At 35.6% G+C, this 16,644-nt stretch overlaps 2 protein-coding genes and 1 pseudogene across 2 annotated transcripts; 1 reads left to right on the top strand and 2 right to left on the bottom strand.

The window, feature by feature from the left end:
- Nucleotides 1-570: 570 nt before the first annotated feature.
- LOC117274730 (uncharacterized) lies at nucleotides 571-6,135 on the bottom strand. The gene is made up of 4 exons (XM_070175317.1): nucleotides 5,947-6,135; nucleotides 4,863-5,025; nucleotides 710-1,182; nucleotides 571-609 (listed from the first exon to the last, which is right to left on the bottom strand). The coding sequence occupies exons 1-4, from the start codon at nucleotides 6,133-6,135 to the stop codon at nucleotides 571-573; spliced, it is 864 nt and encodes a 287-aa protein (XP_070031418.1).
- A 105-nt stretch (nucleotides 6,136-6,240) lies between these two features.
- LOC104088567 (putative pentatricopeptide repeat-containing protein At1g12700, mitochondrial) lies at nucleotides 6,241-8,278 on the top strand (annotated as a pseudogene).
- A 618-nt stretch (nucleotides 8,279-8,896) lies between these two features.
- On the bottom strand, nucleotides 8,897-15,507 carry LOC104088570 (5-methyltetrahydropteroyltriglutamate--homocysteine methyltransferase-like). The gene is made up of 12 exons (XM_009593269.4): nucleotides 15,300-15,507; nucleotides 13,953-14,306; nucleotides 13,752-13,839; nucleotides 12,841-12,968; nucleotides 12,353-12,744; nucleotides 11,739-11,902; nucleotides 11,504-11,584; nucleotides 11,243-11,409; nucleotides 10,877-10,982; nucleotides 10,544-10,794; nucleotides 10,256-10,457; nucleotides 8,897-9,479 (listed from the first exon to the last, which is right to left on the bottom strand). Exons 1-12 carry the CDS (start codon nucleotides 15,485-15,487, stop codon nucleotides 9,111-9,113), a joined length of 2,490 nt encoding a protein of 829 aa, XP_009591564.1. The 5' UTR covers nucleotides 15,488-15,507; the 3' UTR covers nucleotides 8,897-9,110.
- Nucleotides 15,508-16,644: the final 1,137 nt, after the last annotated feature.

Here is a 16,644-nt window from a genome sequence, read left to right as displayed (position 1 = left end):
TTCAAAGTCACCACCTTACCAGAAGTCATTTTTATAAATATCTTCCCATATCCTTCAATTTTGGCTGTTGCAGAATTTCCCATAGAAAGCGTCTTTTCGGGTCCAATAAGAGCATATGTAGCAAACACTTTTCTAACAGCAAAAACATGGCGAGTGGCTCCAGAATCAATCCACCACTCCTTAGGATTTCCACCAAGTTGCATTCAGAAAGCATAGCACATAAGTCATCAACATCTTAGTGCTTTTCGACTATGTTCGCTTGACCCTTCTTCTTGTCTTTCTTTGGAGCACGACAATCTGCAGATCTATGTCCAGCTTTTCCATAGTTGTAGCAATTTTCGTTGAACCACTTCTTGCTTGGGTTGCTTTTCAGTCCAGAAGCCTTCTTCCTCTTTCTATCCTCAACAATGTTTGCTCCCATTATTGTTGAGTTTTCACAGCCTTTCTTTTCAGCAGCTTTGTTGTCCTCTTCGATTCTCAACCGAACAATGAGATCTTCAAGGGACATCTCCTTGCATTTGTGTTTCAAGTAGTTTTTGAAGTCCTTCCACAAAGAAGGCAACTTCTCAATCATCTCTGCAACTTAGAATGCTTCATTGATGATAAGACCTTCAATGAAAATTCTGTTAGTAAAAATAATATAATTAATACTTTCAACATTAGTATTAATTTGATTTATACCTTCAGCAAGGAGATCGTGAATAATCACTTGCAATTCCTGGACTTGGGTAATAACAGACTTGCTATCTACCATTGTGTAGTCCAAACATTTAGCGGCAACGAATTTCTTTAACCCGGCATCTTCCGTTTTGTATTTCCTTTCAAGCTCTATCCACAATTGTTTTGACGTTTCCACATTACTATAGACGTTATACAGATCGTCCTCCAGTCCGCTAAGAATGTAATTCTTGCATAGAAAATCAGAATGCTTCCACGACTCAGCCACGAGAAAGCGTTCATTTTCTGGAGTTTCGTCGGGCAGAATAGGAACATCTTCCTTAATGAACTTCTGCAGATTTAAAGTCGTCAAATTGAAGAACATCTTTTGCTTCCACCGCTTGAAATTAATCCCAAGAATGTTTTCGAGTTTTTCTGCCGGTGCCAATGCTGGTGTTGTTCGGCTTGTCGATGCATTGGCAGTCACCATAGGAACAGTCTGGTTCCCATTGTCATTCGTCATTTCTGTAAAAGAATGACACAAAAAAACGTTAAAATCACGTAGATTTTAATCTCAAATGGAGTATAAAACCACAAAGGTTTTAGTCTTCAGAGCAGTGAGTATAACACAAATACAGAAAATATTAAATTCCTTAAGCTTGATAGAAAATTATATTTGTAAAATAATTCTGGAGAAGATAAAATAACATATAAAGAGAAATGTAAAAGAAACAAGATTTAATCTGAGCCCACTGAATTCACAGTGTTTTCTTAAGGAATCTATTCCCCTCCTAGTACCCAAGGTTGTGGATTATTTCCTCCTAGGATAGAGCGAATTACACACTGGTGTAGCGATAGTTCAAACTCTAGTGTTTCAGCGAACACAAAGATCGGTAGCAAATCACACTTACTGTTGCTTTCTTTGTAGTTAAAACAATGCAGAAGAAATGAGGAGAACTCAAAAATTCGTATGAAAAATCTGAAAGAATGGACTGGTATTTATAGCCAATGTTGAGCTCAAACTGAAAAGGTGCAACTCTTCAAAACTGAAGAGGTGCAACTCTTTAGAAGGGTTGTTTGTGTAAAAAAAGGCAATAACGTAAATGGCTTTTACAAAAAGCGAAGGGCATATAACGCAAATGGCTTTTACAAAAAGCGAAGGGCATATATTGTTCCGTTGGATTTAATATTAATTTTTCGTTTACAAAAAAACGGATATTTAACAACATTTCTGTTAATATTTACTATTAACAAATAAATTTGGTCCAAAAAATTAATCAGTCAATCGACCAAATCCGAAGTCGAAGCCGAGCGAGCGACGACGACGACGGTGCGAGGCTTGCCTTCTTCTTAACTCTTTAAGAGCTAGAAGAAGAGAAATTGTATATATACTTATCAAAATCCTTTTCCTCTTCCAATATGGGACTATGTCCCTTTGTCAAGGAGGGAAACTCAAATATTTTCAATTTTCCTCTATTTCTCATTCACCCTCTTTTAAGCTATATTTAAGCTTAAAAACCCAATAATGCTCTCATAACCGCCTACCTACTAAATCATATCTTCATCATATAGGCTTAGATATTGATACGGTTTGTTCAATATGTAAGGGAACCAATGAATCCATAATCCATATACTCTTCAAATGTCCAATAGCCGAAGCCGAGCGAGCGACGACGCGAGACTTGCCTTCTTCTTAACTCTTTAAGAGCTAGAAGAAGAGCAGTTATATATATACCCATCAAAAACTTTTTCCTCTTCCAATATGGGACCATGTCCCTTTGTCAAGGGGGAAAACTCAAGTATTTTCAATTTCTCATCATTTTCCATTCACCCTCTTTTAAGCTACATTTAAGTTTAAAAACTCAACAATGCTCTCATAACCGCCTACATACTAAATCATATCTTCATTATATAGGCTTAGATATTGGTACGGTTTGTTCAATATGTAAGGGAACTAATGAATCCATAATCCATATACTCTTCAAATGTCCAATAGCCCAATCCTTTTGGAAAGAAATAATCTCACAAAACCAAACTCTAGACCTCAACTCTGACCACTGACTCATTAATCTCAAAGACTTGCCTATTAATATTGACCACTTAAATCTCACCTGGAATGAATTCTTCTCTTTCGCCGTTTGGCACCTATAGCTCAATAGGAATAACAACCACTACAATAGCTTCTGTAACCTACTCACCCTTAATTTTTGTCGCCATGCATTGCATGAAATACAAATACTCCACTAACTCACCAAACCAAAACAACAATGTCACCCAAATAGCTGTAAAGTGCCCCCCCCCCCCCCCCCCATAAAACTCAACATTGATGAGGTGTTCAAAGGTAGTTATAAAAAGGTAGGATTGGTAACATTTTTCGGAATAACTCTGGGGACTGGGTTCTAGGCTATCATATGTCCTCTTATGGCTACACCTCAACCTACATGGAACCTTTTGCACTAAAGAATGGCCTTCATATTGCACAAACAAATAATTTTCATAGCTTGGAAATTGAAACTGATGTTACAGATACTTCAATTGCTTTGCTATAACAACTATTCCTTCTACACTAACATTGTTAATGAATGCAGGTTACTACCGAAGAAAATGGGGAATCCAATGATCTGGCATAACTTTCGAGAAGGAAATAAAGTTGCACATGTTTTGGCTACAGAAGAATCCAAGCAGTCAAGCACCACTCCCCTATCAATAATAATCTACCCGCCTAATACATTTTAGAAACTACACCATGAAGACAGAACTGGAGCACTAAGTATTAGACTAGTATCTACTAATGTACTAAATAACTTGGCTGAACTTGACAACCTTAATTGTATTTCGGATGCTCCCAATGAGACATCACTCCCATGTAATGTCACTAGTTAAGTATTAATAATATTTTGTCGTTCAGCAAAAACAATCCTAAAAGATTATTTACCACTTATAAAATGTAACTTAAATATATACTTAATACACATTATATTATAATAAAAATAATAAACTTTGTGATTAATTTTTAAAAGGACCATTCTATTTATAATTTTAATAAACTTAAGTTATAATTTATAATAAGGTATATAATAATTTAATTATAGGTTCATGAAAGTACCATATAAATGTTTCTAAAATTTTAGAAATTTTAATTAAGATGACACCATTAACTATTTACAATATACAAGGAGAATTAATTTATTTAAGGGAGAAGGAAATAATAAAAGAGTTAGGGGGCATCATCGAACCAATTAACATAGGAATTATAATAATTTTTGGAGTGGAGTTAAAGAGTCCGTTAAAATGGGAACTTTTGAGTTTTGAGTACTCAATTATAAAATATTTATTCTTATACACACTTAAAAGAGTTTATAGAAATATCAAGCCTTAGTATGATAAATAAATTAACATGATAAAAAGTTCAGCATATCAAATGAGCCTCTTAGTTTGTGACACAAACTTCTAAGAATTAAAATTGACTTCTAATAAAAAGAGTGCAAATCGTAGGGCATAATTATTATATAGAGGAATTAATCAAGCATGCAACCTTGTAGTTGGGGCTTGGGACTTTTATGTAATTACAATGCTGCTTCAATTGAATTGAAAAAATAGATATCTTACTTAAATGTGTGTCCAAGAGTAATTCGAGTTTAGTTTTCAATGGAGAACAAATATATGAAAAAGAACCCGTTTAAACTAGGCATGCATTAATTATCATAATGAAATAAATACGAGATAAATTTACTCGTATCAATTTGATTCATCTTTTCTTAAATAATGGTAAAACATTTAGTTTTAATAAAAAATAATATATTAATCGAGATCAATTATATATTAGTATCATCAGAGAAAGGGTAAGGTACAGAAGAAAAATAAGGACGAATAGGATAGAAAAGAGTTATAATCGAATAATTGTAAGTGTATGAATGGTAGCGCATATAGATAAACTGCAAGCAGTGGCGAAGCCAGAAAATTCAATAAGGTATTCAGACTATTGTTAGTGGGTTATGTAAGGGTGTTCAGACTTTATTTTTAATCAATAATAAGTAATATTTTACCTTATACGTAGTATAATTTTCGGCTAAGGGTGGTCAGTTGACCACCCTTGGGCCAATATAGCTTTGTCCCTGACTGGTAAAAATTACACGGGGCGCCCTATTTGGTCACCCTCATTTAACCTATACTTACTTTTTAAAAAAGTTTTAACATGTACCCACCTTTTAAATAACTTGAGGCCTCTTTCTCCTCCTTCATTTTCTCCTCCTCTTTCTCCTTCTTCATCTGCTTCTTCTTCTCCTCCTCCTCTTTCTCCCCCTCCTTCGTTTTCTCCTCCTCCTCCTCCTGCTTCTCCTGCTTCTCCTCCTTCTTCTTCTTCTTCTTCTTGTGACAATGATTTTATATGGTAGTTGTAAACATATTTTAATATAGTTTATGATGTTTTACAATGGTGAGCTGTTATGACACTTTATTGTTTATACTATTGCTTAAGGTTTCTTCTTCTTCTTCTTTTTCTTAATTGCAAAATGGGTTAATTAGATTTATTGTTATTTTGACAAATTGATGATTGAGGTTTGTTCCTGATGATATTTGGAGGTTATGTTTCAAATTTGAGCTCAATTGGAGTAGATTTAGGTATTAAATCATATATTGGATTGTTATAATTCGACGAACAAATTTCTGTTTCTGGGCAATTTGCACTTCGTGTCTGTTTGGCCTTAAGTGCATAAAAACGTTGGTTGCACTTCAGACCTTTTGGCCTTAAGTGCATCTAAAATGTAATTTTCACTTCAGACTTATTGGCCTTAAGTGTAGCAAAATATTTGTTGCACTTCAGACCTTTTGGCCTTAAGTGTATCTGAAGTGCAATTTTTCACTTCAGACTTATTGACCTTAAGTGTAGCAAAACGTTTGTTGCACTTTAGACCTTTTGGACTTAAGTGCATCTGAAGTGCAATTTTTCACTTCAGACTTATTGGCATTAAGTGCATGAAACCATTGGTTACCCTTCATACCTATTTGGCCTTAAGTGCATCTGAAGTACAAATTTTCATTTCAGACTTATTGGCATTAAGTGAATGAAAACGTTTGTTGCACTTCAAACTTTTTGGCCTTAAGTGCATTTGAAGTGCAATTTTTTACTTCAGACTTATTGGCCTTAAGTGCATATGAAGTGCAATTTTTCACTTCAGACTTATTAGCATTTAAATGCATGAAACCATCGGTTGCACTTCAAACCTATTTGGCCTTAAGTGCATTTGAAGTGCAATATCACTTTAGACTAATTTTTTTTTAACTTCAGACCCGATAAGTCTGAAGTTGATCGTAAAGTGGGTACGTTTGCAAACTTTTTTGCAAAGTGGGTATAGATTCAATTGTGACCCAAAAATCGGGTATAGATGCAAAAGCCAGTAACTGCTTTTTCTCATTCTTACAGTAAAAAGCAACAATAAGAAATATGTTTTTATAGTTCAATTTGTAAATTATTCTCATATATCCACAAAAGTCTTTCTTGCCCGCTTTGTTCATATAAATAATTTAAAATTTAAAATGTTATAATGATAATCAAACATACATAGATTACGCAAAATTAGGGCATACCGAGATAGAGCAGAGCACCATCCGCCAAATTGAAGATGACAAGAATTCCTCTGCTGCGTTACTCTTGCAATGGTGTTTCCTTTAGCTCATCTTTTGCTATTTCCCGTTCTGGTTCGGAATTTATAATCAGAGATTGTTCTTCTTTTCATAGCAATATTGAGAATGTCAAGTGTTTAGATGATGCTCCGAGTCTCTTTCGTCAAATGGTCAGAACGCAGCCTCTTCCTTCTGTTTTCGACTTCTCCAAATTATTAAAGACTATGGTAAATACGAAGCATTACTCTGCCGTTGTTTCCCTTTTTCGAGAAATGCGGAAATTAGGCATCCCAATTAATGATTTCATCTTAAATACAGTGATTAACAGTTATTGCCTAATGCATTGTTCTGACTGCGGATTTTCAGTACTAGCCATTTACTTGAAGAATGACATTCCATTTGATGTTATCACATTTAACACCTTACTAAGGGGACTCTTTACTGAAAATAAAATCAAAGATGCGGTTAACTTGTTCAAAAAGTTGGTGAGAGAGAATATTTGTGAGCCTGATGAAGTCACGTATTTGACAGTCATGAATGGGCTTAGCAAAAGGGGCCATACTAAAAAAACTTTCGATTTGCTAAGAGTAATGGAACAATGAAGCATCAAGCCAGACACTAGAATCTATAACGTTGTTATAGATGCTCTTTGCAAGGATAGAATGATGGATGCTGCTATTAGCCTTTTGAGCGAAATGAAACAAAAAGGCATTCCTCCAGATGTTGTCACATATAGTTCATTGATTGATGGTTTCTGTAAGTTTGGTCAGTGGGAAAAGGTTAGGACTTTGTTCTCTGAAATGGTAAATATTAATATTTATCCTAATGTGCAAACCTTGACCATAGTGACCGATGGACTATGCAAAGAAGGGAAAGTTGAAGATGCCGAGGAGGTAATGAGACACATAATCGAAAAAGGTGTAGAGCCAGATGTGGTCACCTACAGTGTGATAGTTGATGGATATTGCTTACGCGGTCAAATGGATAGAGCAAGGAGAATTTTTGATTCCATGATTGACAAGAGCATTGAGCCTAACATTTTTAGCTATAACATATTAATAAATGGATACCGTAAGAAAAAGAAATTGGATGAGGCCTTGCATTTGTTTCATGAAATTTCTCAAAATGGATTGAGACCTGACATTTTCACCTACAATACTATCTTGCAAGGTCTATTTGATGTTGGAAGAACTGACTTTGCGCAAAAATTCTTTGTTGAGATGCAATCTACAGGGCTCAAACCTAATTTATGCACTAATCGCATTTTGCTCCGTGGTTATTTTCTGAATGGACTTGTTGAGAAAGCTATGTTGCTATTTCATGAGTTGGAAAAAAAGAGAGAAGATATTGATATTGAACTTTACACTGTTATTATTGACGGATTGTGCAAAAATGATCAGCTCGAAAAAGCTCATGCTATTTTTGAGAAGCTTTCTTTGATTGGATTGTTTCCCAATGTGATTACATACACTACAATAATAAATGGACTATGTCTAGAAGGGTTGTTAGATGAAGCTAAAGATATGCTAAGAAAAATGGAGCACAATGGTTGTTCGCCAATCAACTGCACTTACAATGTTATTGTGCAAGGATTTCTCAAGTGTGGCAAAATTAGTGAAATGAACACTTTTTTGAAGGAAATGAGTGGAAGGGACTTCTCGTTTGATGCAAGTACTGTAGAGTTACTAATAGACGTTTCAGCAAAGGATCCTTCTTTGCTTAATATGATACCACAATTTCACTCGGGAAGTTAGAAGTGAGTATTTATTTCACTTGTTATCAATATGATGTAATTTCCTTTTACCTTGGCCAAAGAAATCGCATCCAATGGAATGGCAGAAGGTGAAAGCACCACAATTAGAACATTGCTTAAGCTTTCCAAGCTAGCTTATTTAAGAGGTACACCTGTTCTGATTTTTAATTCTTTTGCCGCTCTGCTTTTTGTTCTGAATCATATTTTATTGCACTCTTAATATGAGAAGTAACACGAGTTTCCTTATGTGTGCACATTATAAGTCTAGGATTATCATTTTCAGTGGTATTTAGTCATCTTCAGGTGTTATCATTTTCTAAGTTTTTGAATATCAATAACAACTTCATGCCATATGAGAAGCTTCTTTCTGTGTTCCATGAGGGAGTGCAATGTGGTGCTGGCATGGTCCCTGGAGTCGATAATGTCATACACGTGCCACTCTTACTATACTGCTAATAATTGAATTTTTACCGTTGAGTCACCAAAAAATAATGTAACTAATCGTCCATAAAAGGTGATACTAATTACTTGAAAAATAAAATAGGTTTAGCTTACAACACTTATTGGAAAATACAACAAACAAAGTAAAGGATCCATACAGGTTATAATAGTTAGTTGAGATTAAGGTATGGATATTCTTCTTAAACTTACATTAGGTCTCATATTTAGCGGAAATATCTTTACTTTGGTTGGAGATTTATATGTCAATGAAAATCGAGGCAAGTGCACAGATAGTCATTCTCAAGGATGTTATTTATATCCGAAATTTTAAACTAAAAATCTTAACTTATGGATTTGATTCATTGATCGATTGATTGATAGATATCTATATACCCGTTTGAAGGGAAAAATCAAGTACATACGTGTGTTAAGTTTTAGGATCATATAAAGGAGAGAAAATATGTTATGAAGAACATACAAAGCGCATATATTAAAGAAGCCGATATAGCAAATATCAATTTGCCAGAACTAAGCCTACATATTATTTCTTGGAGAATAGTGTTCTCCCTGATTCTTGCACATAAAAGTAAAACTGCTCTTGTAATTTCAAAGAGGACTTATCTTTGGATCGACTATCTCACTTGGTGCTGGCCAACTGTGCGCGGAGAAGCTTAGCAGCGGCTACCATGTTGCTGAGAGCGGGATTAACTTCAGTATACTTGCGCGTCTTGAGGCCACAATCAGGGTTAACCCAGAGGATGTTGGTATCAAGAACTGCAAGCATTTTGCTGATTCTATCAGCAATTTCTTCTGCCGATGGAATCCTTGGCGAATGGATGTCGTATACTCCAGGGCCAATGCCAGCACCATACTTCACTCCTTCACGGAAAACAGAAAGAAGCTTCTCATCTGACCTGGAGTTCTCGATCGTGATCACGTCAGCGTCCATGTCGATAATTGAATGGATGATGTCATTGAAGTTTGAATAGCACATGTGGGTGTGAATCTGTCACAACAAATGGCAACAATGATCAGAATCATATAAAAGAAGATAAAATTCTACACACCTTTTTTTACTAATAAACCAGCAAGGCTAGCTGGCGTATGGTCTGAAACTCGGTGGCTAATAACCTACCCCTCTACCCTTCTCTACTTAAAAATCATTGAACTCGTGACATGCGCCTAACCCACACATCATGTGCTACGCTTTAACTACTGCAACAAAGCTTTGAGGTAAAGAAGAAAATTACTACCTTAAAGAAAAAAACTTCCCTAATAACACAAAACACCTCCCGGCTCTACCGAGCTCTTAGCTTTATCAGACAATTATTGGGAAAAAAGCACCAATTTCACACATATGGATTTGCTTATGAGTCTTTCCATCCCCTTGTTTCAATACCGTTGGACATGGGAAACATTATGTTCCTTAAACTTTTCTAATATTCTTATCCTTTTTCTTCCTGCTCTGTGAGGAGAGGCGAAGCAAGGATTTGAGGAAGTGTTACTTTGTACATATTCAATGAATTTCTTAAGACAAATACAAGATTTGGACCAAAGCTACTTGGGTTCGGCCGAACCCGTATCCCACATGCTAGCTCCGCCCCTGTCTGTGAGTGAAGGGGTGCATGAATTTCGGGAGCTAGTTTAGTAGGATAATACATAGACTATCCAGGATAGATATTTTGATGTAGGAAGAGAACTTTTGAAGAAGAAGCTAACATAAGATACTTTTGCACATACTTATAATTATATTTATAATGAAAACTTAGAGTGAATATGGACCTGTGTAGTGTCTTGAACACCACAGTTGGTTATCCTGAATGAATGTACAGCCCAGTTCAAGTAGAAAGCTTCCTCGGATTTTCTAAGAGGCAAACCCTCTCTCAAAGCAGCTTCATCAATCTGAATGACATTAATACCAGCCTTTTCAAGATCTTCAACCTCATCCTTAATAGCCAAAGCAATTTGATAGCAAGTCTCAAACCTAAAAAAACAACAACGAATCAGTTAAACTAAAAGTGCGGCGGGAAAGAAAGATAGACTATTGTGTTCAAGCTTAAGAGTTCGAACCTCGGCTGGTCATCTCTAACAAAAGACCAGTTTAAAATAGTAACAGGACCGGTAAGCATTCCCTTCATCGGGCGCTTACTCATGCTCTGTGCCAGTGAAGACCAAAAGACGGTCATTGGTTTCGGGCGACTAACATCACCGTAGATAATTGGTGGCTTAACACAGCGGGATCCATATGATTGAACCCATCCATTGGCTGTAAAAGCAAAGCCAGATAATTGCTCCCCAAAATACTCAACCATATCGTTTCTCTGCATTTTGATGATGAAATTTAAATGTTCTCAGCTTCTTTGACATAAGCATATAGACAATTACTTGACTTCTATATCTCACCTCCGGCTCTCCATGCACAAGAACATCAATGTCTAGCTCTTCCTGGAGTTTGACTACTTTGCTGATTTCCTCTGTTATATACTTGACATATCCTTCCCCCGAGATCCTTCAATAGTCAGAGGAAAATTTTTTTAGGGGTTTTTTATTTTTGGCCCGTCGGCAGAAATTAATTGTGGGCGCTAGCCCAAATATACAAAACATATACACTGATTATGTATATTATATGTATATTTATGTATATTATACTTAATATACAAAACACATACATTTGCCCGCTATTATCTTTTACGGCAGCCCAAAAATTTAACATGCAGACATAAACCATAACAATATTAAAAAGAGTAACTGCACAAGTAAATAGCTAACTTGTTAGCCTTGTATTCTCGGCGAACTTTTCTTAGCTCTAACGTCTGAGGGAAAGAACCAATAGTAGTGGTTGGAAGAACGGGAAGATTCAGCTTCTTCTGTTGAGCTTCCAACCTTACACTGACATTTGTGGCTCGGCGATGATCAGAGCCCTTCAAAGAAGCAGCCTGAACATGAGATGCGAATTATGAGTCGATAATTCCAAACAGCTTAAACTATAATAAAATCGATATAAATTATAGAACACCTAAATATACTTACAGCCTTCTGAACAGCCTCGTTTGTCACTCTAGGAGAGGATTTTCTGGAAGTGCGAGCTGCAGCATTAGCAGAGAAGAACGCCTGCAGACAGAAACTTCATTGTAAAATATGACCAATATTACGATTTAAAGATTCATTACTATTTAAATCCGATTATGTTCTAGATTTATCTTTGCCTAATCCAGAATGATGATAAATCTTCCATGTAGATAATTAACATAAATATGTAAAATACCTCGTCTCTTTGGCCAGCTAATGCCTTTGCCAATGCATTGACTTCCACCAATTTTTGTGCAGCAAATGCAAGCCATGACTTAATTTCTTCATCCAACTTAGTCTCATTCACTAAATCAACTGCAGTGTGGAGAAGCGAGCAGGACGTGGAGACCACAAGCTTGTCTGAGGAAAAGAAATGCCCAAAAACATCACTCATATGCTTCCAATAATGCATGGACTAAGATCATTTTCACTTATAGAAATAGTTATATATAGTTGCAAAGATTTCACTAATTTCATTTATTTCCTTATTTCGAGATAAAGCAAAGAGCAAACCAAGGATTCACTTTACTGGTACACGTCTAAAAATCAACATGCAGACCAAAAGTGTAGAAAGTCTTCCAAATTTTGGAAGACTAACGTTGTATAGATAAATGTGGTGATAACAAAGGATAATGGAATAACCAAACAGCCGAAATTGCTCGACTGCAATACTTCAAATTTTGAAACAGATCTTTTGGTGCCTATTCTATGCCGTTAAATTCCCTAATGAAAAGCTAGAGAACAAAAAGGAAATCACGTGGACTCAGATTTCACGATTCAACCTATAAAAGTGCAGTTATAACGAATTACCTTTTCCAACTATGTTCTCAAGAGCTTGCAAGGTGCTGAGAGAAGAAGCAAGATCGTTAGCCCATATATTCCTCCCATCAACTACTCCGGCGAAAAGATACTTTTCCGAAGGAAAACTGCTCTTGATCAAATCAAGAGTCTTCGATCCACGAACTAGATCAAACCCCAATGCAGTCACACCTTTTAAAGCGGTCACTGTTTTGAAAGCTTCAGCAGGAACATCGGCAAAGTACGTCTCGATGAGGACGTTTAAACCAGAAAGTGATGACTCTAATTCTGAGTAGGCATGAGAAAATTCCCGTAATTGATGAGAATCAAGATCTTTAACAAGAGTAGGCTCATCAAACTGAATCCAACTCGCACCAGCTGCCTTCAGTTCAGTAATGACTTCCCTAAATGAGCAGCACGATATAAGGCAGTTGTGGTGAACATTTTGAGATAGATATACAGGAATAAATAATAAATAAGGGGAATTTGTTTGATCTTACTTGTAAACAGGAAGAATCTTGTCAATCAGTGAGAGAAGAGGAAACGACTTTTCAACACCTTTTGCTGCTTTTGATAACAGGAGGAAGGAAACTGGACCGACAAGGACAGGGACGGTGTCAACACCTAGCTGCGGAAAAAAAAGGTTGAAACCAATATCGGCACATCAAATAATTCCTAAAGATTCAGTTAATTGGAAGAACAAACTAAAACAACTGACATGTAGCTATCAGTTATACTAGGAAAATACGAGTCAATACCATATCAAGATGGTTTTCAATCAAGACAACAAAATAGGGGTTACTAAGTGCAATTCTACTCTGATACCGATGATACAAAGTGCTCATCGGACCTCTCAGCAGAGTTGCCCTTTTCGGTATATCCTCGAATTATGCATCACAGTCTTTTTGGTTTTCCTATCTTAATATGTAAATAATCCTGAAAATTGTGGTCTCAGGCTCAAATCCCAGCGGAGACAGAAAAACACTAGATGATTTCTTCTCATCTGCCAAACCTTGGTGAACAAAATTACCTGGTACTTGTTGTTGGTGGGAGATAGTAGGTATCCCGTGGAATTAGTCGAGGTGCGTGTAAGCTGGCCCGGATACCACGATTATATAAAATAAAAAATAAAAAGAACCACCCATAAAGTGATCTCATTGCAATGGCATATTTGATGCTTGTGAGGCTGAGAACCCCTTATATAACATCTTGTACCATTTATATAGATATACCTTTGCAACCTATGTTGTGCAAACTCTCCAAAATGTTGCTGCACCCGTGTCAGATCCTCCAAAAATGCACTACTTTTTGAGGATCCGACACACTCTCAGTGACATTTTCATAGAGTCCGAGCAACATAGTTTGCAACAAGAAAGAAAGTCAAAACGTTTAGTATGAGGCATAAACTTACGGATTTAGCCTCCTTGTATTCATTAACTGCCTTGTGAGATGCATAGCAGAACTTAACATCTGGTCCCAATTCAGGAACAATGTAGTGGCTGCATCCGAGAACAAGAATCTCATATTAACCTTCAACTACACAGTGATATGCAACAGATTTCAGAGTTCACTAAGTTGTAAAAAACACTTGAATGAAACGGTTGTCACTTACTAGTTGGTGTCAAACCACTTTGTCATTTCCATGGCAGGTACAGAGGCGTTTCCCCTAGCCATCGGGAAGTATACATCAAAACCAATCTCACTACCATTCCAACTATATCTTGGTGGAACTGCACCTAACATAGCAGTCGTGTCCAAGACCTGGTCATAATATGAGAACGTGTTGCTCGGAATATATTTAACACCAGCTTCAGCCATCTGCTTCCAAATGGATGACCTAAGATCAGCTGCCACCTTTTCCAAATCCTCGGAACTGTTCTTCCCATCCCAAAAAGATTCCAACGCAAACTTAAGCTCTCTTTTGGGCCCCATACGAGGATATCCAACAACGTGAGATGCCATTGTTCTGTTTTTTTATCCATTACAAGTAAAAGTAAATTAAATTTGGACCCTTCAACAGCCTCTAAAGTTTATACATCCATCTGCATTTTCACGCAAAGGATCGCATAACAGTCATTCTACGTCTAAAAAAATGCCTAACATCATGAAACGGATGGTTTAAAACTGCACCAAATGATAAAACAAGTTAAATTGTGCAAACCATCTCATCTAAACCTCTAAATTGCTCGAGCAGAGTTACTTCTCATTATTTATTTAAGTTTGCAACACTCCACTTCACGTGTTAGGTGATTCAATGAGTTATTTGTATTAGATATACATCGGACAGTGCTGCTCGGATTCGAACCCATGCTTACACTGGTACCATGTTAAATTACATAAACTGCTTCATCCAAAAATTTAAACCACTAAACAGGAGTAGACTTTTTATTCATTTGCTTACCTCTGCAACAAAATACACAGAAAAAGTGCCAAAACAAACACATGAATTAGTTGATAATATGCAAAAAAAGGTAGCCCAGTGCACTACGCTCCCGCTATACGCGGTATCCGGGAAGAGCTGGACCACATGGGTCATTTGTAGTCTTACCTATATTTCTGCAAAAGGCTATTTCAACAGCTTGAACCTGTGATCTCGTGATCACATGACAACAACTTTACCAGTTATGTCAAGGCTCAAGCTTCTTCGCAAAAAAATAAATAAATACCACAACCAAAAATCAACACTCTGAACAAAACAAGTTAAAGAAATGGGAAATACACATGATAAACTGATAATCAGCAAAACTGAAAAACTTGAACGAAAAAAAACACATGATAAATTAATTATGAGCTAAAAGCTTGAATACCCACAACCAAAAATGAAAACTTTGAACAAAATACACATAAAAGGTGCCGAAATAAACACATGATAAATTGATAATATGCAAAAATCTTAAACTGAAATAAAAATGAAAATTTGGAACAAAGAATATATAAAAGAAATGAGCAGAACACAAACCTGAACTGAAAGTTCAAATTCAAGAATTGAGTGCCACCTGGATTGGTGGAGGGGATAGTGAATATAGAAATTGAGGAACCAAATGATAAAAAAGGTGATGAAGAAATGAAGGAAGAAGAAGGTTTAGAAAACACCAGTGAAATTTGTTTCATATATACTGAACTTAATTTCTTAGCAGTAGTTAACATGTCCACATTCAAGATTCTATATACTACTATTTGTTAGACCTACTACTACTGCTGCTGTTTTTTGTTTTATCTTTTTTTCTTTTCTTTTGACCCCTCTTGTTTTATGTTTTCACAATATAGCACCAAATGTTTTTTTTTTGGTAATCTTTTGAGTAATTTTCATAAAACACTATAGTTTAGAGTAGGGCTGGCAAGTGGGCCGGTCCCGGGCCTAAACGGGCCAAATGGGCCGGTCCAAACGGTCCCGGCCTCGGGACGGTCTCAAATTAAATGGGTCAAACGGGCTTTTTGTAGGGAACGGCCCGGGACCGGGATCGGAACCGTTTGGTCCCGGGCTAAACGGTCCCGGCCTACGGGCTAAACGGGCTAAGTGGGCCCAATATATATATTTTTTTATAAAAATTTAAATAGATATTAGAGACAAAAGGATGTTAAAAAAAAATATCTAAGACAATACTTTGTAAATTTTATTATAGAATTGTGACCTAAATTTTAATATTCAATATTTAATATTGTTGTGATACTAATATTTTTTTCTTTTTGTCATTTTGTCATTTTGTCTTTTTATTTTTTTTGAGCCGAGGGTCTTTCGAAAAACAGCCTCTCTACTCCTTTGGTGTAGGGGTAAGGTCTGCGAACACACTATCCTCCACAGACCCCATTAGTGGGATTTTACTGGGTTGTTGTTGTTGTTGTTGTTGTTGTTGTAATATTTAATATCGAATATATATAGTATATAAGATGTATATATAGTATATCGATATGAGATATATATATATATATATATATATATATATATATATATATATATATATATATATAATATTCAATATTTAATATCGAATATATATAGTATATAAGATGTATATATAGTATATAGATATAAGATGTATATATAGTATAGTATAGTATATATATTAAATGTATAATATATATATATATATATATATATATATATATATATATATATCGATATAAGTAATAAGCTATATTCGATAAGCTATATATACATCTTATATACTATATATAAGATGTATATATTCAAATTTATATATAATATATAAGATGTATATATAGTATAGTATAGTATATATATTAAATGTATAAAAAGTTTGAGGTTAAAACAAGATTGGGGAGGGGTTAAATGACTTTTTTAT

This window comes from Nicotiana tomentosiformis, chromosome 1 (genome assembly GCF_000390325.3).
Source record: "Nicotiana tomentosiformis chromosome 1, ASM39032v3, whole genome shotgun sequence".
NCBI lineage: Eukaryota > Viridiplantae > Streptophyta > Magnoliopsida > Solanales > Solanaceae > Nicotiana > Nicotiana tomentosiformis.
The sequence above is the reverse complement of the archived record's forward strand: the minus strand, read 5'-3'. Positions and strand labels throughout refer to the sequence as shown.